Here is a 25601-nt window from a genome sequence, read left to right on the forward strand (position 1 = left end):
AGGGAATGTATATAGGATCCCCGGAGGCCAAGGAGCTGTCAGGGCGTCCATGTCCATTGCTCTGATGTCGAAGAACCTGGTCAAGAATCGCCCTACCTGAGCGTTGTCGGGTGACGCGAATAAGTCCATCATCGGCCACCCCAGGGTTTTGGCAATTTGCTGGAAGACAATAGGGTTTAGATGCCACTCTCCTTCCTGGATCTGTTGTCTGCTCAGCCAGTCTGCCTTCGTGTTCTGTTTCCCTTTTATGTGTTGTACTTCTAGTGAGAGAAGGTGTTGTTCTGCCCATTGAAGAATTTCGGTTGCTTCCTGGTGTAGCAGGCGAAACCTTGAACCTCCTTGGTTGTTTATGTATATTTTCGCTGTGATGTTGTCGGTTCGAACAATCACATGCTGTCCTTTGATTTGCGGTAGAAAATGTCTCAGTGCTTGTCGGATTGCCCTTGTTTCGAGCAGATTTATTGGGAGTTTGGCTTCTTGCTTTGACCAAGTTTGCTGAATGAATTGTTGACCTAGAGTTGCGCCCCAGTCCGAGAGGCTGGTGTCCGTAAATATTTGCGGTCTGTGATTGTGCAAATACTTTTTTCCTCTCGTAAGATTTACGCGGTGTGTCCACCAGTGCAGGCTGGCCTTGACTGCAGTAGGCAGAGTCACTTTTCTGTCCCTTTTCAGAATGATGTCCCTTTGGAACTGTCTCAGGAATAATTGCAGGGGTCTTACATGGAACCTTGCCCATTGGGATAGGTCTATCACTGAGATGAAGAGCCCCAGCAGGCTTGTGAGACGCATCAAGGAATGTCGGTGCAAGGCCATCTCTTTCCTGGTTGCTTGTTGAATTTTTATTACCTTTTCCTCTGGAATGAAGAGGGCGTCGTTTCTGGTATCTATGGTGGCACCTAAGTGATTTAATCGTGGCGCTGGAATAAGTGAACTTTTTTCTCTGTTTATCAAGAACTCGTGTTGTTGCAACACTTTTTGGACTGTTTCGACATCCTTGACCCCCTGTTGGTGAGATCTGGATCAGATCAACAGATCGTCCAAGTAGGGGTAAATGTGTATTCCCTGCTTTCTGAGGAGGAGGATGGGGCCATCAGGACCTTTGAAAACGTTATCGGGGCCGTTGCCAGTCCAAACGGGAGAGTCCTATATTGCAGGTGTTGATCTCCCACGGTGAACCTGAGGAACTTTCTGTGAGCTGGGTGTATCATGATATGGAGGTAGGCTTCTCTCAGATCCAGTGATGTGAGAAAATCCCCGTGGCTGAGTGCCAATGAGATGGACTTGAGCGTTTCCATCTTGAATTTTGGTAATTTGATGAATTTGTTGAGGAAGCTCAGGTTCAGCACTGACCTGAAGTCCCCTGACTTTTTGGGGACAGTAAAGAAGTGCGAATAGATGCCTAACAATCTTTCCTGCATTGGGACTACCTCCACCGCCTGGATCAACAACAGGTGGTTTAATGCCTCTAAGGTTCGTTTTGCTTTTAGTGGGTCTTTGGACAGTGGGGACGGCACAAAGTGTTGTTAGGGAATTTTTAAGAATTCTATTATATATCCCTTTTGGACTACTTCCTGTACCCATTTGTCTGCATGGTTGCCCTGCTAAGCTTTGCTGAATGTGACAAGGTGACCCCCCACAGGGGGCTCCAAACCGTCATTGCTTGTTGCTATTTGGCTTGGGATTTTTGCCCTGTTTGTTGAAGGTATGGAAATTTTGCCTGTTCCAAAAGGAACTCTGATTATTCCAATTTGGACGTGGACCTTCCCTGGGGATTCTTGGCAGTGTCCTGTGTGATCTGAAGGTAGGCCTATTTTGGGTTTGGGATCTATCCTGTTTTATAGACTTAGGCATGGCTTTCTTTTTATCTTTTGTTTCCACTAGAACCTGATTTAGTTCCTTTCCAAAAAGTGTCTCCCCATAGTATGAGTAGGATGCTACTATGTGTTTGGAGAGAGTGTCCGCCTGCCAGGGGCTTAACCAGTTGTTTCTTCTCGCTACCATGTTAGATGCCATTGTTCTGGTGGCTAATGTGATTGCTTCCATAGGGGCATCTGTGATGAACATATTGGCTATCAGTACTGTCTCTACCCCCTCCCTTAAGGCCATTTCTTCTGGTGGTAGTTTCTCTAGTATCCTCTTCAGCCACTCCATAGCTGCTCTAGAAACTGTGGATGCTGGGGTCAGTGATTTTATTATTGCAGCCAGCCATTCGTGTGATCTGCATAGGGCAGCTTCTGACCTGCAGTTGAGAGGGTCCTTAATGGTCCCCTCTCCTTCCTTAGCAACTAGTCCCCCCGAATGTAAAATCGCTACTGGGGGATTCTGCAACATGGTATGGAAAGGGGCAGGCATCAGGTAGGTCTTCTTAAAGGATGGAGAGAGACCCTTCCTGACAGCTGGATTTAACCATTCCTTTTTAATACGTTTTACAACACTTTCTGGTACAGGGAAAACTTTTTCTTCATCTGAACCTTTTGGGAAATAGTCCTCTTTTCTTTTTGGGAAACCTTTTACTGTTTTGGATGGGGCCCCCTCATCCGGAGAGGTCCCAGATTCTACAGCGTCTGCTCTGTCTTTGAGGTCCAGAGCTGAAATCGTTTTGGTAATTAACATCTGTAAATCCTCATTTTTAAACAGCTTAGCAGATTGCTCAGATTGCTCCTCCACTGTTTCTTCTCCCTCCGAGAACCTATTCACTTCCTCTAGTTCTCCTCTGACCCGTCCTCTACCTGGTCAGGGAAGGCAACACTGTCCTGTCCAAGTCCCCCTGGGGGGGTTGGGAGGGCAAGTATTTTGAGCTCTGTGAGTATGCGCTGCGTCTCTCAGCCGTTCCCTGGCTGTTAAGGCTCTCTCTATCTCCTCCCGCAGTAGCGCTGCAAAGGCAGCAGGGGGAGTGTTTTGCCAAGACATGATTGCCGCATTGGCAGGAGCCTCATTTTCTGGCGGGAGCCTCATTTTCTGGTGTGAAAAGCTTGGAGGCGGTTGGAAAAGTTGGAGGCGGTTGACTCTCCTTCCCCCTCCTCCTGCTCAGGTCCGTCCCTCTCCCTTGCATTAGGAGCAGGGCCCGGGACTTGCCGGTTTGGTCGGCTGCCACTCTAGCTTTCATTGTCTTCTTCCCGCCTAACCGATTCTTTGGCCAAGTGTTCCATATTCCACGAAGGGTTGGAAGAGCTCAGCTGGGAGCCGGCCACTGTGGCAGCACCCTAGAAAGGCACACAGCTCCCTTGCGACATTGCGTTCTTCTTGGGCACGGGAGGTCCCTCCTCGTGCCCTGCCGCTTTCTTGTGCTAGGCTTTTTTCGACACGATTCACTCTGGAGAAAATCTTTCAGTTTGTTTCCTTTTGTTCTTCTTCGCTCCTCTCGTGCCTTCAGCCGCCGAGGGGCAAAAGGTCTCCCTTGGAGGGGTAAAGGATTGTGAAGACATATTGTCTACTATCTCCCTATTGCCCTGCTTCTAAAGGTCTAACACCCGCGAGACCTGGGGGAACTTAACACACAGAAACAAGACACACTGACACACAGACTGAGGAAACGAATGGAGCCTCGCTAACACACTGCACACCCTGCAGAGGCAGGAACAATACCGAGGAGATTTGACCCTGAGGACCTTTACAGGAAATGATGTTAAAGAGTTTTGATTGGTCCTGCTTCCCTGCAAGTGATGATGAGCATATCTCATGCAAGATCTCTCCCCACCCCCCAGTAGAGTGAATGCTGCTCAACCATCTACCCATGCACGCCTCATGTGCTTGAGGGTTGTCTTTTTAAAAAAATAAAATGGCTTAAGGACATTTATGCATTTATCTCCCCTGTATTTTTAAAAAAACCCTTTCAAGTGGGAAACCGCTCTGGGGGATTCTGGGAAGACAGGGAAGAAGGAACTTTCTTGTTGACACCACAGGGGATATAGCCAGTTTATGTTTTAATGTGAAGACTTTCTGCTCTATAGCTGGACCTTGGGCTGATTGCAGCAAATATTTTCAGAAAAGCCCCACTGCTTTGAGACTGTTATCTCTTCACTCTTCAACATTATAAACTATTCAACATTAATTTTTCTAGGACTGAAAATGGTTGAAATAAATGGTTGAAATGAAAGTCTTGGCTCTGAGTTTTTTATGTTTTCTTCAAGGTGTTCATCTGCTCTTTGCAATAATAGTAGAACCGAAATGCTGGTGACTGGGTGGTTCTGCTTCAGAGACAGGCTGCTTAGCTATGGATTCAGATTCATTCGAGAACTCTAGGATGCCAGTCTGTCCCTTTTAACAACACAGGGCTCCATTTAAGAAACCATAAAGGCACTTTCATGATATCCCTTCTCTGGCACCAGACTCTTCAGCTGTTCGTCATATTACTTCACAGAGTAAGTTTTCTACTTTTTTTGTGCCATTTACTTTGAAATCTTGAACCATTTTCAGCAAATGTAGAAGTTGTATTAGAGTGGTCTGCTGAATCACCAGAGAAAGTCTATATTCCCTGGACCAGCCAGCAAATTTGTTTTACTTCTTTGCTCTCACCTGCAATGCAGCATAATGTTAGTGGCTAGAAGCAAGACAATCAACTAGGTAGAAATCAGAGCTTTATACTATTTCCCACACTGCAAACTGTAAAGAACATTAGCCTAATGAGAGGTTCATGACATTATGGTAGTTACAAAATCTTGTGGGAGCAACTGTTGCTAAGATGTTAAGAGTCATCAGATTTCCAGGGCAAACATCTCCAACTGCTGGGCCTGAGCCAATAGTGAGAAGGGGCCATTCCCACGGCCACTACTGTGAATAATTAGAGATCACCACGCAGTTGCATTAAAATAATCCTTCTTCCCTCTGTGAGGTAGATATGGTCCCCAACTGGAAACTGATGAGTATCTACCAAACACAGGGTCCAAGCTCAGGGAAGACACACTTATTCAGCCGAGGATCTAAGGGAGGGACATTCCTGGACCATGATATCATTGCTGCCCTGCCTCTGAGCACCTTGGTTGGAGAGCCAAAGAATCTTCCCGGTGCTCAATGTTTCATAGATTTCCCCAATGCGACATATGACATCTAGGGTGTCCTCTCATTTAGTGCTGAGAGGAAACTCCGAGCGACAAGGGGCACTTCTTACACTAATATGAAAGGTGCACCAAACGAGAAGTCACCTCAGAAGTGTTTACAATAGATGTATGTCTACAATCATTTTACATCAGGATGGCGGAGGGAAGAAACATCTTGGGCACTACATTGCTGGTTTACCTGTGGGTCTCCAGCCCTGCCCTTGGGGGCTATTGTCACCTTCACAATCAGTCAAGGGTGTGCTCCTGAAAGACTTCCAAAGCAGTGAGTGTGGAATCCTTTCAGCTTGCTTAAAAATTTGAGTACTAATACATTAAGGAGGTTGGGGTAGAAGTGCAAAAAGCAGGTGGGACAGAATGACCTTCAATTCCCTTCCAGCTCTATAGTTCCCTTATAAACAAATTCAATATTAGCTAATTCCACAAGCCATCTGTCACCAATCACATTCCTTGCCATTTTTTCTCTGCTGCCAAGAAGGGGGGATCTTTTAAGAGTAAACTTGTGTTTCTAGTACCTGTTTTAGGATCTTCCCATAAAGCAGATATCTTTGCCACATAAGGCATAGATTTCTTTCGAGGTCCTGATTTCAGGAGCACTGTATCTCGGACCCGGATGATTTCTCCATCTCTTTCCACAGCTTGGTAGCTCTTGCGAACAGCTGGCTCCGGTTCATTCTGCAAATATTGACAAGGGAGAGCGCCAAGAAAAGAAGTGAAGCTGGGAAATAATGCTGAGAAATAGATACCGGCTTCCTGTAATACACCTACACAGAGTCAAACGCTTTCTGCCAAAAAGGGTGTGCCTTTGCTGCTACAGAAGCCAGAGAAAAGCTGCGCTGCACAAAAAACCACACGGTGCATCTCCTCTCCCAGCAGGTTAAATTTCAGAAGCAAAACATACAACTCAGATAAAAGGTAAAGATTATTAAGCTGAGAAAAGCACACAGACATCCACCTTCAAATTACTTTAGCTTTCTCTCACCAGTTATTAGCTAGAAGGCTCTGTAACAGGCCTGCTGTTCTAGCATCCAGCTTGAGACAAGAGTAGTGCATTAGTACCTCCAGTAGAAGGATCAGCTTTAATCTCTCCTGAGTAGAAAGAACATAGCCCAGAGTGCTCATGCTGAGGAGTTTTGCTCCAAAACTTTTTTAAAGTTAAGGGCCAACGGTCACTTCAGATTGTTGTAAATACATAACTTGTAAGTCTATAACATGTTTATGGAAACGCATGTGCTTCGGACCATGAGAATCAAAGCACCACTGAATTACTAAGTCCCGTTGCATTCAGTAAACGCCACACTCTGGAATCTACTTCACACTAAGCAAGCTGAAAGTGTGGATTTCTTTAATATGGCAAACTGATGCCGGCTTCAGTTGTATATATGGAGCATTTCAATTCACAGGCCTCCAGGTGGTTGGATTGTGCTGTATTGCAGAATGCTTCTTCAGACACAGGAGTCTTTTTCACTGCTGCTGTACATTTTCAATATTGTAATGCTCCATGAATGCCCATTCCTTACAAGCTCTTTTGATTTAGTTTTAAAGACGTTACTTACTAGACTTGGGGTACAATCAAATTAGTCTGGAAGCTCAACAGAAGTCAAAGGGGCTACCCAAAAGAAGAGAGTTTAGTATCCTCATTTGCAAGCTTTTAAAAAATAATCACTCGGGGTATGTAGCTCACTGAGACACTGGCTCAAAATGACAGACTTGGCAGACAGCAATGAGAAAGACACTCAAGCTTAAGGGCTAGAGTCTGAGGCAGATTCAGTGGGTGGATCCTATCCCATCCTACAACTCCACTGAGCAAAGTTGATTCATTTATTTATTAAAATATTCATACCTCACCATTCTTTGTGGTTCAAGTTCTGTTGGAGAAAGAGCCATTTAAGTTACAGGATGCCTCCTTTGATTGATGGAAGGCTCCTTGGAGTAAGGCTGGATCAATACCACTGACATACTAGAGGGTATGTACTGTGAATACAGCTTCCATAAATTTGGCACAGGTTTCCATGAGTGGTGGTGGTGGTTCATATTCTAACTGCACCACAAACCAAGCTACCACCAGAGGATGTATTTATGGAATTGCAATTGAAATTTACATGCTTACGCAGACAATGAAGGCATTTCCTGGGTTTATGCAAACTGGATTTTTTTCCTCTTAAGGTAATGAAAAATATGCCTGGAAAGCATGTATGGTATACATGCTCCATGAAAACCAGGGAAATAACCTGCAGTTTGGATCCTTGTTTGCAGGGCCAGCACAAATCATTGTCCATCATGTAAAACGTGGGTCTGCTACAAAAGGGGAAGTGCTGGACAGACAAGAAGAGGACAAAGGGAAGAGCACATGAGGATCCCTCAGGCCTGTTGATGTAATGGCAAGTCACAATCTATTGTTCTACTCAGACCAAGCCAGAAGCTGTGTATTTACCACAATATGACAATGATATAGCATGCAAATTTAAGCTTGTTTTGCATTAAGGTTGTGGTAACAAAGGATAAAACAATGTTCTTTGGGTGGAAGCATAGCGAAAAACCTTAAAGGCCACTAACTGTGCCAGGTCAACCCTTCATTAAGGCCAGGGGTCCCCAAACTTTTTAAACAGGGGGCCAGTTCACTGTCCCTCAGACTGTTGGAGGGCCGGACTAAAAAAAACTATGAACAAATTCCTATGCACAAATGATTGTAAAATGTTTGATTTCACCTTTCAGCCTTTCTGTCATGGTCTGTTTTTAGAACAGTGACCAAAGTATGTCAAGTACAGGGTGGGCTCCAAATATTGTTGGAGAGGCTGTGGAATACCTTCCCCTGTAAAAAAAAAAGCAGAACTTTCCCAATGAAGCATTCCATCTAACCCAGAATCAGGTATCTTCCTGGGTTCTTTTCCCTCCCTAGCAGCCAGTGAGCGATTCACCAGCCTGGCTGATGCCAATGGGAGTGAGGCGGAACAGAAAGCCTGAGAGCGACACATGGAGTAGCCGAGAGGGAAGGGCGGAGCAGGCATTGCCACATGTAAGGTTTCCAACTCTGGGTCAGAAAATTCATGGAGATTTGGGGGTGCAGGGTTTGGGGTGGGGAGCCCACCGTCCAAAGTAGTCATTTTCTCTAGGAATTGATCTCTGTCACCTGGAGGTCAGCTGTAATTCTGGGATATCTCCAGGCCTCCCCTAGAGGTTGGCTACTCTTACATAGAGGTAATATCCACAAATATGTCTCCTGCCTGTGATCAGCAATGTTTAGAAAGCAGCAACTCATATGACAGAAAAAGAGCAGACCTGTGGGCATTGCCTTGTTGCATAGGCTGGTTGGGGAGAAAGGAGCCCAGGAGCCCAAGGGAGCCGATCTGGCAGACCCCGAAGGCAGTGGATATCTCCAGGGCTCTGTTTTCCCGGCAGCAGACCCAACAGTCAAAGCCACGGAGACCTGTTCGCCGCCTACCAGCCGGTCCCGCAAGGTGGGGGGTGGGGATCGCCCTGTTTGCTTTCAGCTGGCCTTGTTGGCAGGGGCAGAAGTGGGTAGCCCCATTCTCGGGTTGTGGGGGGCCTGAAGGCAGACAAGCGACTGCAAGTACAACAACCCAGTGGGAAACCCTCCCGCGCCGCCAGACTCATCACATCAATGGCCGCTAGTCGGGTTCCTCCTCTCCCTCGAGCCCCCACTGCACATGAATGGAGCCATTGCTGCCATGCCTGGTGGGCCGGATAAATGCCTTCAGGGGGCCACATTTGGCCCCTGGGCTGTAGTTTGGGGACCCCTGATTAAGGCAGAATGAAGCAGATTGGCTCAAACATATTATTGCAGAGCAGCAAAATTGTTTTGGAAGGACAGTTTGAATTTTCTGCCTCAAAAATATCAAAATGTCAACTCATCGTTCAGGTCAGGTTCAGATCAGTTGTCATGAACACATCTCAGGTTTGTGACTGACATGAATCTGGTTAATTGCTAGATATGCATACCTGCACCTTTCCCCCCAGCCTTGAACAGCGTGCCAAGACTGAAGATGGAAGTCTTTAAACGCCAATTAGTTGCAATGTCCAAATGAGGGCATCATCATAGAAGTTTGTCTCTTTCCCAACAACAGGGATTCTTAACCTCAGCTTAATTCTGATTAAGAATCTAAAAGTGCAACTCTCCGCACAGTTAGTGGTTAAGAGTGGCGGACTCCAATCTGGAGAAATGGGTTTGATTTTCCTTCATCTCTGCATGAGCGGTGAACTCTAATCAGGTGAACCAGGCTTGTTTCCCCACTCCTACATATGAAGCCTACTGGAGAACTTGGGCTAAATCTCACTTCTCTTTTAACTCTCTCAGCCCCGCCTACCTCAGAAAGGGTCTGCTGTGAGGAGGGGAAGGGAAGGTGATCATAAGCTGCTTTGGGGTTTTTTTCCAATAGAGAAAAGCAGGTCATAAAAACCAACTCTTCTCCTGTCTCTAAAAACCCACTGAACTTCCACGGGCTTAGGCCCTTATATTTAGATATCACAAATCACTGAGGAGTAAAGACTTCCACGTACAAATGCAGCATGCTGCACAAGGGAAAGACAGAGGGAGTTTACTATGCTGAAAACAATCCAGGTTTGCACTCCTAATTGCTCAATACATCTGAATATCCCCTCAAAGGATCATTCATGCATTGTTTCCATTCACTTCTATACTTCCTGTAGCCAAAACTCTCTGGGAGGTTTACAACGAGTACAAAACAATCAAAATACAACAAACAAGAGTTTAAAACATTTCAAAGTACAAAAATATTAAACCAAATGGAAGTCATAGAATACACTTAACAAAAACATAGCTCTGATTAAACCTGTCAAGCCCCTAAAAGACTAGGGAGATATTTAAAAGCTTCCTCCAAAAGAGCTGTCTTAACCTGGTGGTGAAAAGATGGCAAATTTAGCAAGAAATCAGGCTGCTGATGACCACAAAGACAAGAGGAAAGCAAAAAAATTGTGGGTGTTTTTTCTGGTAAGGGCTGGCAACAGAATTGTTTGGCCCTGGCACTACTGATTGGGGCAGGGGAAGCACAGTGCTTCGATGTCTCTTCCACCCAAATAGTTGGTCCTACAGAAACATGTGACAAGATTTCTCTCTGTTTTATCCTCTTTTTCTCATTCCATTTTTTAAAAAGTTTCACTTTCGTACACCTATTGAATTCTCACAATACCCTTCTTAAGGACAATGCATTCTAAGCACCTTTAAAAATGGACTTTGTATATTTCCAAAGGCAAGCTAGGACTGGGGCCCCTTGCATCTCTGTCCTAACTTCTGAACTGTCACAATGCAAACAGCTGTTCTTGTTAACAAGCTTTGGCATATCTAAGGCTCACCAGCATTTACTGACCCACAGAAACTTCCCCATCAGACAGGCATGGGGGTTTCTGGTATAAAGCCAAAGAGCATCATAAGCGAGGCTGCTGAAAACTTAGCCCAGAGTTAGTAAGTTAGTAAGCATGGATTTTGCTTTGTCAAACAGCGTTCTTGGAAGCGCACACAGACACACACACAGACACACACAGACACACACAGACACACACACACACCCCGTTGTTTGCAGAATGCTTACCACAACATAGACAGCCTTCTCGGAAGCTGCTCCAATAGGTATCCAGCCATTCGTGGCTCTCCTCCGGTTAATGCGCTGCTGCTTCTTTGGATGAGAGTGAGCCCCAGTCGTTTTGCTGTCAGACACGTGTAGACAGCTGGTCGTATTCCGGAGGCCGGATTTAGAGCCACTGGGGGGCTTGGAGCTCTGCGGGCATTCACGGGCCATCGTCTGGGGCTCTGAGTTGGGCGTCTGCAAGTGAGGAACGGGTTCTGCAGCTGGTGGCACACTGGGTACTGGACATCCTGAGAGTGGGTGGGCAGGTGAAACAGGGTGCCCTGCCACAGGGATTGTGAGGCTCAGCTGGTCCAGGGACTTGCAGCTGTCTGCAGGGAGATTTGGGAGGGACAAGTGAAGGGGAGGGTGGAGAAAAAAGCAAAATATAGTATGAAACACTGCTGCTCAAGGATAAAGACCCAATCTCCCAAGATTATTGTGCTGTTTCATGAGAAGAGGACTGTAAAGCCCTGTATAACAATGACTAAGCACAAACATTAACATCTGAAACTAAGTACCATACCTCAGAATAGTTCTGTTTTACTATGTCATGATTAGTCAGTTGTTAGGAATGGTATTTTGGCCTTAAGAATTCCCCCCTCCCTCCCCCCCACACATCCTCCTCTCCTCTTCTTCCTTCTCTACTACTATTTACAACGCACTTTTAATTTCCACAGTGCTATACACACGCTAGGTCAAAATTCCCCAGATCAACTTGAAACATGACACCTTCATTTATTTTCCTCTTCCCCACCCACCTCGAAGCAAATGTTTAGGTGTGTGGAATAAAGAAAATGTACAGTTGAGAGGCAACATGCTGCCAGTAACAGCACTGCTGCACCTATCTGTGCTGCCAAAGTTCTGAGAGTTCCAGAGAGTCCAAATTCTAGAGCTACAGGTAAATTTGGTAACAATCTAAAGGTTTTCACCTGAGAATGCTCTCCTGAATTTGCCACCCGTGTATCAAATCCAAACACCTTAAGAAACTTCAGTTTTTATAGGATGCCATACTCCTGGCATAGCTACAGCTGTATTTCTTGTAGAGCAACTTTGCTTTCATGAGTGAAATATCCATGCTTGACCTATTTCAACTGGCCCGGTTTGGGGACCAAGACCTCTTTGACTGTTCTACTGGATGATCTGGTGGTCAGAAGAAATGACTTATATTTGTCTGGATTAGTCTGTAGCTTTTCAGTTTTGCTGAGGTGCTCAGGGCTTCCCAATGGTTTCAGTCATTTCTGTCCAAGAATACACACAGGTACCATTTAAGGAAGGCTGAATTGTCTGTGCAAATACTGTACTGTGGAATCATCCAGGGCTCAATACTCTTGCCAGTGCTTTTCAACATTTATGTCAAGTCACTAAACCAATATATACATATAACATATTAAGCCTCCAGAAAGAGATGCTTGGTCTTAAATCAGTGCCTTAACGCTGTGCTCAAGTTCTTGAAAGGGAATAAGCTGAACCTGAATCCAGATGAACCAGAGGTTCACAACGATTGAGAAGTGGATGTTCTGGAGGAAGCTGCCTTACCAATGGTGTGAAGTTCAGTAAAGAGTTTGGCATCACTCCTGGAGACAAGTCTAGTAATGGAAGAAAACAGAATGGAGCTATTGCTTGGAGAGGTTTCTTTTATTGCCTTTCCTTTCTTCTATGTACTTCATTTATCACCTGCCTTCTTCACTGATACACAAGGTGGATTCCAGACTCAGCTGATCTTCTTGTCCTGATCCATACTTCTGTAACCACTTGACTCAATAACTGTAGTGAGCTGCAGGGTGGACTGTGATTGAAGACAACCTAGAGGTTTCATCTGGTACAGAATGCGGATGCTTGTGAAAAAACAGGATTGAGCCACTATGGACACGTAACCCCCCCCCCCCCAATTCTGAAGCAGTGTCAGAGGGTAGCTGTGTTGATTTGCAGTAGCACAGCTAGATTCAAGTTCAGCAGCATCTTAGAGACCAACAAGATTAGTGGGATATAAGCTTTCAAGAGTCAAATCTCTGTGGGAGGTCTGACTCCTAAAAGCTGATACCCCCCAAATCTTCTTAGTCTCTCTGGTGCTACTGAGCTTGAGTGAAGCAATTCTGAAGCAGCTGCTCTGGCTGTCACGATCAGTTCAAGAGGCTGGTGCTTACTTTTAAAGTCCTTCTTGACCTGAAATGTAGGTAGCTGAAGGGAAGCCTTTTCCTGTAACAACCTCCATACAGAAACTACTCTCCTTACACCAGATTCTCATGCTCTGCCTGGTCTGCTGCACTGAGTCTCTGTATGTTCCCAGGCTGCCTCTGTTGTGTGGAATGGAGGCACTCAGAAGGCACGACTGATGGATTTCCAAGAAGAATGAAACGGAACCGTTTTAGAGGGCTTTTGCGTGTGTGCGGGTAGAGGGTGGGGGGACAGTTAATTGGAAAAGGAGTTTACAAACAAGTCATTAATTCTGACATTGTTCCCTTGGAAAGTTTTGTGATTTTAGAGAGATGACTGAATTCTAACTGTGTCATCAGGTTCATCTGTATAAGCAACTTGGAGGTTGAACAGAAAATAGAAGATATAAGTGTCCTAAATAAGTAAAATTCTACAAGTCAAATGAGATGGCTAATTCCCTAAAGCAGATGAACAGGGCGTGCAATCAAGCGATCCCAAACAAAAGGAGGACCATGAAAGCAGAAGTTGTTCCCTTTCCATTTAAAAGCAGAAAATAACGTCAGACACAGCAGGAACAATTGCAGGCATTTTCAAGAAGAATCTAAGGCCAAGTCCACACACAACCCCAAACACCTTGGCACAAAGACGGGTTTGAATGCCAAGGACAAATTTGGGTGGAAAACAGATTACACTTGGCCAAATAACCAGGGAAGAAGTCTCCTATTCAAGAATAAGACAGCAAGAGGGTATTCCCCAGGGACCTCACAAAAGTCCTTGAGGAGCTTCAGGAAACCTCTGAAAACCGGAAAAGTCACATAAATGGAATCTGTGAGAGAAGGAAGGAATGCACACAGGATGCCTCAGAAATCACTGCAAATTACTCATATAAATGCCATAGTTGATTTCAGTCTAAAGAGCAAAGCATGGCTTGGGTTTTTTGCAGGAGGAAACTGCTCCCCTCTGCCAACCACGCTGCAAGCTTTCCTTTTTCTTTTTAAAGCTATGAAGCAGTCTTCCCTCCTGCAGACGGGAGCATGGAAGAAAGTAATACTGCTGACCTGTGAGAACCACAGCTGTAAAAACAAGCGCAACTAATAAATATGACAAGTAACTTTAATGATGGAATTATGAGAGTGCAATCACCTTTCCATGGGTCTCTGAAAGGCAAAGCTTTTGCTAATACTGATACCACTAACACAAACAGCACAGGTTTCCAGAAACCTCCAGAAAGGAGCTTGAGACAAAACGCGCTGCCTCCTCTCCCAAGGAAGCAGAACTCTGAGCATAGCAGGCAGATGGCACTGCAGGCTGGAAGTGGGAAATCCATGGCTGGGCTGTGTCACAGCAGATGGGGGCTTCTCCAAACAAGAAGTTCCTTGGACTCTGATGAGTGCAGAGATGGGCAGGAAATCTCAATGAAAACTGAGAGACTGCAGATGACTCCTGCCATTCCACATGGATCAGAAGCTGCTAAACAGTGTGTCATATACACCCAGACAGAAGAAATTAATCTCCATTTGCTGCACTAGGAGCACGGCACCACGAAGCTTAATTTAATTTCATTTAAGCAATTTCCTGGTTATTGGCCAAGCGAAGGGAGGTCTTGGGTCCAATTCCCTTGGTAGCATTCTGTCTGCGAACCATACAATCTCTCTCGTGAATCCTGAGATATCAGAATAAAATCTGGTAAGCAAGCTGAGGACATAATTCCATATTTCAAGCTCCAACTCTCCCCCCCCCCCCCCACAGTAAATTAAGGCATCTCTCTTGTAGGTTGGGAAACATTAATAAACAAAATTGTTTTAAAAATTAATAAGCAAAATTAATGAACAAAATGAACCAAGTTTTTTTTTAAAAAGAATTCCATACTACCATCTCAGGTTGCAATTAGAAAAAAGGGGGTGGGGTGAGGGAGGGGGAGGTCAGTTGATGTTGTGCATGGGAAAAGAGTTTTTAGCAATGAGGAGTGGCTGAATCTCTCTCAAATAGTGGAGATCCTTAAGCCCTTTAAGGAGTTCACCAAAATTCACTTGCCTGACACAGGAAGCCTATGTCTCATCATTCTGTTCATTAAAACGTGAAAATGGCCGCCTTTCTTGACCCAAGCACAGGATGCACATGCTGGTGCAGAGGCTGCAAGAGGGCATCAAGACCCATCTGGAATGTCTTACCCAGCAGAAGGTCTACGCTGGAGATCAAGTGTGCCCTGTGCATCAAGGGCAGCTTGGCTGACTGGGCCAGCTGGCTCATTCACTGGAGAAATGAGCTGTCTTGGTGGGTACAGAGTTTAGAGTCCAAGCTGTGCCTCTGGGAGTGGGGAGCAGTCCTGCTGCTCCTCCCACCCTCCTTTCTGAGCAGGGTTCCCCCATAGCCACCCCCAAGATGTCCATGGAGATGGAGTCCTTTGGGGAGGTAGGTTGCCCCTCTAGGAATATGAGGCACCTGAGCCAAGTTTCAGCAAATGCAAATAATAGGAGATTGGATTTATACCCCCCCTTTTATACTCAAAGGGGCTTACAATCTCTTTTTCCTCCCCTCCTCCCCCGACAAACACCCTGTTAGGTGGGTGGGGCTGAGAGAGCTCTGAAGTGAGACTCGCCCAAGGTCACCCAGCTGGCATGTGTTGCACAGGCTAATCTAGTTCCCCTGATAAACCTCCATAGCTCAAGTGGTAGAGCGGGGAATCTCCAGATTAGAGAGCACCTGCTCTTAACCACTATGCCACTGTTGCTCCTATCTAGCAGACAGTAAACTATCTAGCTGAGCTCTATGAGTTGCATTCCACCAATCAACTCAGCTACTAGGCCAGGAAAGAGACATTCTGGCATGACCTCTCTCTTATGGCTCAGGCACTCCTCTTGTACTATCTGATGAGCATGCACAGTGAGCAAGTCATCTAATTTGACTGGCACGATATAAAATAGCTCTCACTTTCTTATAAAATACCTTCTGATGCCTTCCTTGGGAAAGAGTATATGTGTGTGTGAATATCAGGGTCTAGCCAGGTCCACCTTGCCAGGTTGGTTTGGCTTGAATTCTCCAGTTTGACGTTGGTTTGGTTGGGCTTGTTGATTTTGTTTGTATTGGGAAGTTTTTTGCCTGAGATTTTTTGCTCTTGGGTGTTTGACTTTGCCCTAAAGAAAACATGGACTTTTTTTACCTACATGAAGGCAAGGCAAAGAAGGCTAGAGGAGTTTGGATGTATACTCTGCCTTTCTCTGCTATAAGGATTCTCAAAACAGCTTACAAACTCCTTCCCTGCCACTCCCCACAACAGATGTTTCGGAGCTAGGTGGGGCTGAATGTGGAGAGAACTGTGGCTAGCCTAAGGTCACCCAGCAGGCTTCATGTGTAGGAGCAGGGAAACAAATCCAGACCACCAGATAAGAGTCCACAGCTCATGTGGAGGAATGGGGAATCAAACTCAATTTAGACTTCACTGCTCTTAACCACTACACCACACTAAAGGATGAATGGGAGCATCTTGTTTAGGGGCCGACAGAATTGCAACCCATGGTCCAATTCTCTTGAAACCCGGAGGCCTTCAGTGGGCAGACAGCACTAGGTCCCCAGCAATTTTGGTGTCATTTGGTCAAAAAATGGCTGCTCCAGCACCTCTGTCTGAAAAAGTTTCCCTTAGGGCAGGGGTCTGCAACCTGCAGCTCTCCAGATGTTCATGGACTACAAATCGCATCAGCCCCTGCCAGCATGGCCAATTGGCCTTGCTGGCAGGGGCTGATGGGAACTGTAGTCCATGAAGATCTGGAGAGCCGCAGGTTGTAGACCCCTGCCTTAGGGTATAATGGAACCCAAATGATTCCAGAATCCATGCCCCAAACCCAAACTTAAATCTCAAAACAGTTTCAGGGGTCCTGAGTACCAGCATTTATGCCCTTCCCAAAACCTGAATCCCCAAAATACTGGAGATTTTTTTTACATGTACACATCCTAATCACATGCAGACAGAGGAAAATAGTAAATGATTTAGAAGCATTTGTAGAAATGAAATTTTAAAAAATCATGATGCATGCATGGATGTTATTCAACTTACTAGTTACTATCCAAACATGCTCACAACATGAACAGATATTTTCTCCAAGCGTGTCGAGGAATCTGACTGTGAACAGACGTATGAATTCTAAAACTGTTCTCCATCAGGATCGTGCTTCAAAAGGCCAGGGCTGCAGGTTGATTTTCTCTTTGTAAATCAGAAGGTCAGAGGGATTGGCTGGGCCATCACTCACAGATTAAGACCAATCAGCGTAAACACTCCTAGCAGGTATTAATGGCTGATGGCAGAAAAGTCAAGGAAAAAGGAATCGACACCTCTGGATGCTGTCATTGGTGCACAATTAATGCCAGTTCCAAGGCACTTATTTCATTTAAAATCCAACTTTCTTGGAAAAAATAGAAGTACTTCAGATTTTCTATCTTTTTGGGAGCAAAGGGATGTATATAAGTAGATTCGACCATGGGGAGAGTGCATCTTAAGGTCTACGTTATATCCAAAAAAACATTTCTGTATCATAACCCACAGCTAGAGTTCTGGGTTCTGTGGCAGGGAAGAGAAGGGAGAAGGAGCAGCAGTGGCGTAGTGGCTAAGAGCAGGTGAACACTGATCTGGAGGAACCGGGTTCGATTCCCAGCTCTGACGCTTGAGTTGTGGAGGCTTATTTGGGGAATTCAGATTAGCCTGTGCACTCCCACACACGCCAGCTGGGTGACCTTGGGCAAGTCACAGCTTTTCGGAGCTCTCTCAGCCCCACCCACCTCACAGGGTGTTTGTTGTGAGGGGGGAAGGGCAAGGAGATTGTAAGCCCCTTTGAGTCTCCTGCAGGAGAGAAAGGGGGGACATGAATCCAAACTCTTCTTCTTCTACACTCTCTCTCACTCTCTCTCCCACCCACCCCACAATCCAGTATGAATACATACACGCACACTGTGAAATGGGCCTTTTTAGAGAACCGAAATCACAATGAAATTTAGTGCACACATTTGACATAACGTTGAGCCACAGATAGATCCTGATACTTTTAGCAGGGGGAAGGAAAGCTGCAAAACACTCCTCTGCATCCTCCTTTGTTATGTATTATCCAAGGCAGTACAGCACTTCCTGTCTAAATAGCTGTACTATTCAACCTGGCTAGCAGCCCTCCAAACAGCTTTGCAATGCGGTTTCAGAGGTAAAACCAAAAAGATACATTATCCTACAAACTAGTAATAAAAGGATAAAAGGGTGGATTGCTCTTCTCTCTGTAATAACACTGCATTAGATAGTATAGAACTAGAGCATTAATTAACTGAGAAATAACCACATAATCCTCATTCTTTTAAAGCTCCCTGTTTTCATCTCCTTTGGCAGAATATCCCTAGATCATGGTACCACAGTTGCAAACACATACCTGTGGACTAGCAAAAGCCTAAAATGTAGTTAGAAGTTAGTCTATTATTCAACTGTTGGGAGCCACTGCTCCAGGCAATTCAGCTAGCTTCCCCCTTTCACTTTTGATGTGTTTGTTTTAATTTTTTTCTCAGGTTTACTTACAAAGAGCTATGGAACATCTAGCATGCTGCATACCTGAAACCCCAAGGGATTTACCTGTGTGAACTAAATGCAACTATTTAAGCATTTAACTAGGAGTGGGGAGGAGATACTGGAAAAGTTTGGTGGTAGTGAGAGAGACAGAAATGATTCAGACTCAAAGTCTGAACACTTGAGATCATCCGGTGGAGTTGGTGGATAGAAAGTTTAAGAGGAACAAAATGAACTTATTTGTACCACAAAATATTATGCTGGCTGCTAATGTAAGAGGCTTCAGAAAAGGATTCAATGAAGGTAGATGCTCTGTTGGGAATGTATGTCTGAAGGTCTCTAATGTGGTGACAAACAAGGGATTGAGACAGCACTGCTTTTGATTCTTCTGCGGTAGCTGGCTGACCAGATGCTGATCAGAGACTGGATGCTCACTTAGGTGAGCAGATACAGCCTAACAATAGTCACACTGACAGACTAACGTAGCTTCCCACTGAGATCTATCGATAACTGTACAAAAGAGCAAGAGTCCAGTAGCACTTTAAAGACTAACAACATTTCTGGCCGAGTCTGAGCTTTTGTGAGGCCCAGCTCACTTCTTCAGATTTTTCATAAAAACTCATATCCAGCCAGAAACAATGTTTGTCTGTAAGGTACTCCTGGGCTCTTTTTCTTTTCTAATGTTCATGTTGTAATAAAATAGCTGACTGACAGCTCCTCTCTATACAATATAACCCTGCCCCCCCTGCCACCACCACCCCCACTTCTAAAAACTCATTACTGATTTACTTGAAGGTAATTCAGATTTTCCTTACAGATGTCACAGAACCACCTTCCTGAGCAAAGGAAGGTTTTCCCACGCTACTTTCAGGAAGCGGGGAGAAATTATGATGAATCTTCTTTCATTTTAAATGCATGTTAATAAGCAGACGAGATGTGATAAGTTCTGCTTACACCTTTGAAGCAAGCATAACTCAAACATCACATGAAAGGCATACTATTAAGCATCTCCCAATATAGAAAACTAATGTAATTAATATGATATACACGACTTTTTTCAGACTCCCTGGATTCTCATGGTAAGTAATGCAGTTGCTTGGTTAGCAAGTCTAAGGCTTAGTCTCAGCCTCTGACTGGCCATAGGTCTTTCACCTCTCCTTACGGCCAGCCCCTTGGGCATTCATTAAGGATTCCTCTTCTTTCCCACACAGACAGATACCTGCCACAACCTCATAGTTAGCTCCACACTAGCATGATGTATTCCAGAAAGGAAGAATGAGGTCAGCTAGCAGTCAAACCTGCATTCACAATAGCTAATCTGACCAAGAAGTAATGGATGCTGTCTGGGTGGTTCCCTCAGCAAGATGCACTATGTCTTATTTTCACGGGATGTCTTATTTTTATGCTCCACAGCTACATGCTCTGGTCGACGTGCATGCTTCCAAACAAAAACTTTGCTACATCTTACTTTCGGGGGATGCTTTATATTTAGCACTTCAGCAAAACCTCTACTATGTCTTATTTTCAGGGAATGTCTTATTTTCGGGGAAATGGGGTATGTTGATAATTCAGCATACTACACATTATTACAAGGGAGTCCTGGAATGCTATTCAGTCTGGCCCTGGGGACACTGCTTCTTCATAGGGAGTCTATATTGGGCAGCATTCTTTTTTGATTTCCTGAATCCATTATGTGGTCCTTAATACCTTGATGCAAGAAAGAATACAAAGCACACAAATTTAACGAGACTGAAAAAGTTGTGCTTAGGTGGCTATTGTAAAGCAAAGATCCAGTATTCTTCGAACCTTGCGGGGCAGGATTTTCCTGATATCCCTGCTGGTTGCAGTTTACTGAGCCTCCAAAATTTTGAACTTTAGGGAGTCAGCAGATTGCAACATGAGGGTGAAGTAACAGCACAAGGATGGATGCAGAGGGAGGGAAAAATCAGTGGAAATTGCTGCCCTAACCTCTGAAGACAGAGGTGCCCTTAACTCTTTGGAATGGAATGACTGGATATATGCTATTTCCTTTATTCCCATGCTTACTTTACACCTTGCCAGATGAAGAGTTCTGGTGAACTCAAAAGCCTGCACACTGTATTGTGGCTGCTTCTAGTAAGGGTATTAGCAAAATTATGTTTTGGAATTTTGGATGTGGGCAGCTGTAAACAATTTTGGTTTATTTTTTAACAGCCATACGTTCCTGTTATGGGATGAAAACATAAAGTCCATCTTATTCCATAGTTCTAGCTTTCAAACCATCTACCTAAAATTACCCAGCAGTTTAATTGGATTAGTTATCCTTTCCTAAGAATCTTAAAACAGTTTGCACAGCATGGCTGCACACAGTCAGAAAGCAAAGTCCACAGAGGAAACTGACATCTCAGGTAGAGGAAATTATGCCTCTTTATCAACTAATTGTATAAATAACAGTTATTAGAGATAGAGTTTTATAGCCCTGCAGCTTTTCTACTTGGCCTACTGGTGAGAAATTTCCTAGCACAGCAAGCATGAGATTTTAATAATTGGGGATCAACTTTTTACATGCTGTAGGCAAAAGACCTATAACTGAAGCACAGCTGTGCAGACACGGGCAGCTCCACTTGAAATGCACTTCACATGAAGCTGCCATATTGAATAAGAGGAGTGGTCCATTAAGCCCAGTTTCGTCTATTCTGACCAACAACAACTGGCCAAAGCAGAGGTCTTTCCCTGTTAACCTAAATTCCTTTAACTGAAGATGCCTGAACCTGGGGTGCCTTTGAAGGACACATTCTACCACTGAGATAGGACAGCTTCTCATAGGCTCAGAAGACGGACCCAAAATAAGGAGGACACATGTATGCATATTAGAAATCCTGAACAAAGTAAAAATTAGCAGCCATGCTGTAAAAGACATGATAATTTCTGAAAGATTCACTGTCATCGTCCTTGGGGAATTTCCCGCCCTCCCCGCCTCACAAGGGAGTCATAGTTCAACTCACAGAGGGAGGAGCACAGCTGGGGTGGAGAGGTGTGCACAGTGTGTGTGTGTGTGTGTGTGTGTGTGTGTGTGTGTGTGTGTGTGTGTGTGTGTGTGTGTGTGTGTGTGTGTGTGTGTGTGTGTGTGTGTGTCTGTCTGTCTGTCTGTCTGTCTGTCTGTCTGTCTGTCTGTCTGTGTGGGAGGGTGGTTAAAAGAAACAAATGGATGGTAGAAAATTGGATGTCTTTTTTTCCTATTTCACCTAGATGGAAACCTCATGCGAAAGAGACAGCTTGTATATATGTACTGGGTCTCCCTCCTGTACCCTCCCTGCCACTTTAGTCAATCAATAATTAAACTGTAGAAGTCACTGTCAAGAGGACGTGATGATGGCCATGAGGGTAGCTGGCTTTAGAAGAATTAGAGGCATATTAGACAGATTAATGAAGGAGAGGTCCCTCAATGGCTACTAACCATGGTGAATAAAGGAAACTTCTAGATTCAGAGGCAGCTAACTTCTTAACACTAGCGCTAAGAGGCAACACTGGGGCAGGCTGTAGACTCTACAACCTGCTTGTTGGTCCTCCGGGGCAACTGGTTGGCCAAAGGTGAAACACAGCACTGGACTACTAAAACTACTGGTCTGATTCAGGAGGGCTCTTCTTATGTTCCCTACAAAAGCTTCTTAGGAGTCCAGAAACTGTGATTCGGCCCTTTGCTAGGTGAGCCTTTGGGGTGACATCTGATGCATCAAAATAAGCTATACTTGGAAAACAAGGCAGAATCCTGGAGCTTCTTGGCCCCTGACTTGGCGGGCCGGAATATTTGCATCCCAGCCACAGTCTTTAATACAGGCTGGTAAACAGCAATTTGCCTGTGGTGAAAAAAAAGGTCAAAGTAGATGGGATGATGGGAGATCTATGATCTTCCCAGCAATTTTAAAAGGGTAGCTGCAGTCAGACTGAGCACCTGTAATGACTGGGGCTGCAGCACAGAAAGAGAAGAGACTTAAACCCTTCCACACAAAAAATTCTTCATCTGAAACTAATCCCCCCAGTGTGCTGGTATTAGCTCTTTAGAGAGAAAAAAAGAGACAGACAGACATTGGTTTCAATTAGTGAAACATTCAGGTGTGAAAGCCGCCCCTCCAATTCCTGGCAGCCCCATAGTCCTGATCAGAGCAATGTACTACTGCAATTGCCCTATTTAAAAATGTTCATGGTCGCTCTTGCTATGCACCTGTGAATCTCTTCTATGTGACAGGTAGGAACAGGTTTACAAAAGCACCCTGTCCTCCTCCTACATCCCAAGCTACAATAGCTAACATGAGTGTCTTCAGGCAGGTGAACTAGAAATATCTTATCATTATCATGTTATTTATTGCTAATAGCCAAGTACAGTAATTGATATGCATTAGTTGTCATTATCCTTCTCTTGTTTGCTTCATGGCACAGGAAATGGGAGAAATGAGTGGGATACCTTGTACCTTGGTGAAAAGGAGTGACACAACAGAGGGGAATCCTCCATCAAGACTGTTTACAGACTTAACCCCACCTCAGAAGTCTGCAGCCATAGAATGAGATTATTTCCTGCCGGGCTTTCTTGCTGTAGCCCATTGGTTCTTTTGAGCCTGTGGGCATATCTGAAATCCTGACATGGCACGCTGGGCACAGCAACAAAATGGCTGCCGCAGGAGGCAGAACCAGCCAAAAATGATTGCCACAGTTTAACCTCAGTAACACAGTGTAGATCCTTGTGCTGTGGTGACAAGTGCTGCCAAAGCAACATTTTAGCCCTGCTAGGCACCATGGCACCCGGCAACACCTTTTCTGGTACCTGCCAAGTGTTTTTAGGAAGTGGGTGGGGCACCAGGTTGCGGAACCCTGCTATAAACATAAGTATGCTCAGCTTCTATAGATAGGTTGGGAATTTCATTTACAAAACATGCAATACTTGCTGCAAGGCCATCGCAAGTGACAAGTTTGAGCAATGTAAGGCTTTGCTATGAGACATGGTGGAGGCAATCACATTTATTTATTCAAATATCTCTATCCTGTTCACTTAGGCAGTGCAAATAGATGAGACTGTTTTTACACAAACAATATGGCACAGGTGAGGGAGGTGAAAAGCATCCTCTTCACTGTTTTCATCACACTGCACCTGATTGCTTCAAGCATACACCCCAGCATGGCTTACTACAACTACTAGTGTTGGGCTAAGGGAAAATACATCAGAACAGACTACTGTGGCGGGGGGAGGGGGAAGAGGAGCTTCTGGTCTTTTTCATGGCATACTCTTTTGTAGTGGCATACTCTTGATCACATTCCTAAGTGGTTGGATCAGATTTTAGGCACCTGAGCAGAGAACATGGGAAAACTGTAACTTTCTCAGATAACAGCTATAATTTACATAACATTTTTTCTTGCCTCTTTTGTACAATGTTGGCTGGCCAGATTGCAAAGCTAAAAATAGCACATCAGAAAGAAAAGAATAATATACTTTCCAAATTCTGCCACTTCTATTGCATTTAATGAAGTTCCCCTGCTGGCAAGTACAGGAGAAAGCTTTCCAGCGGAAGGTGTTTGACCAGAAACCTGATCCAGAATCCCCAGCCCCTGGGGAAAGGGGATCTCTTTCTTGTGTCAACTAGCCAAGCTGCCTCTCCAATCAGTATATACCAGCCATGCCAACAACTTGCACAGATATCTGAGTAGAGCACCAGCTTCTGGGCTATAACCATAATATTTCAGGAGCTTGCTATTCAGTGGTCTTGCTGAAATGAAGAGAACTATTTATTCCCTCAAGTGGGATTGAAGATGATCACTTGTGAGGGCAACAGAGATGGGGGAAGGAAGCAGAATCCTTTTAAGGACAGCTTGACACTTTGACCTAACTTTGAAGAATCTAAAGTTGAGGGGAATCATTCATCCTTCTAGGCGTTTCAGTTTGGTATAATGTGCACTGTGAGAAATATTTCAATTGGTATGTGTGTTCCATTTGTGTAAAGACCCTGAAGCGCTCTCCTTGACACCCCACAACATTTTATAACTTTTTTTTCTCCCTAACATGCAGAGCACAAAGTCCCACCTCTCCTCTGAAATATCAACACACGCGACTCATCCAACGGTGATCTCTTCGGTACCCCCTACTTCCAAATGCAGATTGACAGCAGTTTCCAGCACATACTTTCAGCTAAATATATGAAGTAACGGGAATGCCAAGCAGCTGCTACTTCTTCCCGTATCCTTTGTAACAGCTTCCAATGAGATAATCAGGTCCTTAAACTGCTGAAAATTTCTGCATAGTGCCAACCGCAGATTTGGGTCACAACTGATCAAGAACAGACTTCCAAAATAAATTCCCAACACCTCTACTCCTCAGTTTGCTTGCCAAGTGGGGGAGACAGGAAGGCTGAGGGCCCAGAGTAACACACAAGACCACTTTTGATGGACAAAAAGTTGGTCGCAGCTTGTTTACTGGCTTGCTGGCTGAAGGAAGGAAGGAGAGGTGCAGCACAGGGGATGGATCCGGTCATTGCGCAGAACCCCTGCTGTCCCCCAGTAACACCCTCCCCCCAGGTCCAATGCTGGGGGAACGTGGAGCAGCAAGCCAATGGGAACCATTTGGGCGCTAGCCTCTCAATGAATTTCCCCTTGCTACCTGGGCGTGCAAGTCTATCCAGCAGCCCCTGCCTGGTCATGCAGCGCCATAGTTCGCTCACTCTCAAGGCATCTTATGGAGGCCCCAACTAACTGGGATGGCCGGCACACAGGCTCCCTTCTCCAAAGCAGATCAGTCCCCACGCGCAACCCGCAACCTGTGATAAATATAAACACTTCTACTACTCACTTCGCATGAAAGACTTTGAGAGAAACTGCCTGTTAAACAGCTGGCTAGGCTGCAAGCCACTTCCACATACATGGCAAATATCAGCTAACAACAAGTCAACTTGTTCAGAGCAATAATCCCCACCTGCAACTGACAGGGTAAAATCGTATTGTAATCATTTCACTATGCCACACATGCACAGAGGTAACGAGGACATAAAAACACTGGAATGCTATAGGCAAAGCACGAATTGTTTTAATTGTTTATTTCATCAAATTTTATATACTATTTACTGCTGTAAGCTGCTCTGAGTCCTTGTGTGGAGGGCGGCATACAAATAGAATTAAATAAATAAATAAATAAATAAATAAATAAATAAATAAATAAATAAATAAATAAATAAATAAAATAGAACATATCAATTACCACAAGGCCAGTAACATCCCAGCATCCGAACATTCATACAG

The 25601-nt window shown here is 44.8% G+C and overlaps 1 protein-coding gene across 1 annotated transcript in view; it reads right to left on the reverse strand.

Moving 5' to 3' along the window:
* The window catches only part of BAHD1 (bromo adjacent homology domain containing 1), a 112397-nt gene that overhangs the window by 12866 nt on the left and 73930 nt on the right, over nucleotides 1-25601 (reverse strand). The window contains exons 3-4 of the mRNA XM_048485425.1: nucleotides 10622-10986; nucleotides 5570-5729 (exon numbers count right to left, since the gene is read on the reverse strand). Coding sequence (XP_048341382.1) covers nucleotides 5570-5729; nucleotides 10622-10986 — 525 coding nt within the window. The remainder of the gene's footprint in view (nucleotides 1-5569; nucleotides 5730-10621; nucleotides 10987-25601) is intronic.

This window comes from Sphaerodactylus townsendi, linkage group LG02, assembly GCF_021028975.2.
Source record: "Sphaerodactylus townsendi isolate TG3544 linkage group LG02, MPM_Stown_v2.3, whole genome shotgun sequence".
In the NCBI taxonomy this organism is placed as follows: domain Eukaryota; kingdom Metazoa; phylum Chordata; class Lepidosauria; order Squamata; family Sphaerodactylidae; genus Sphaerodactylus; species Sphaerodactylus townsendi.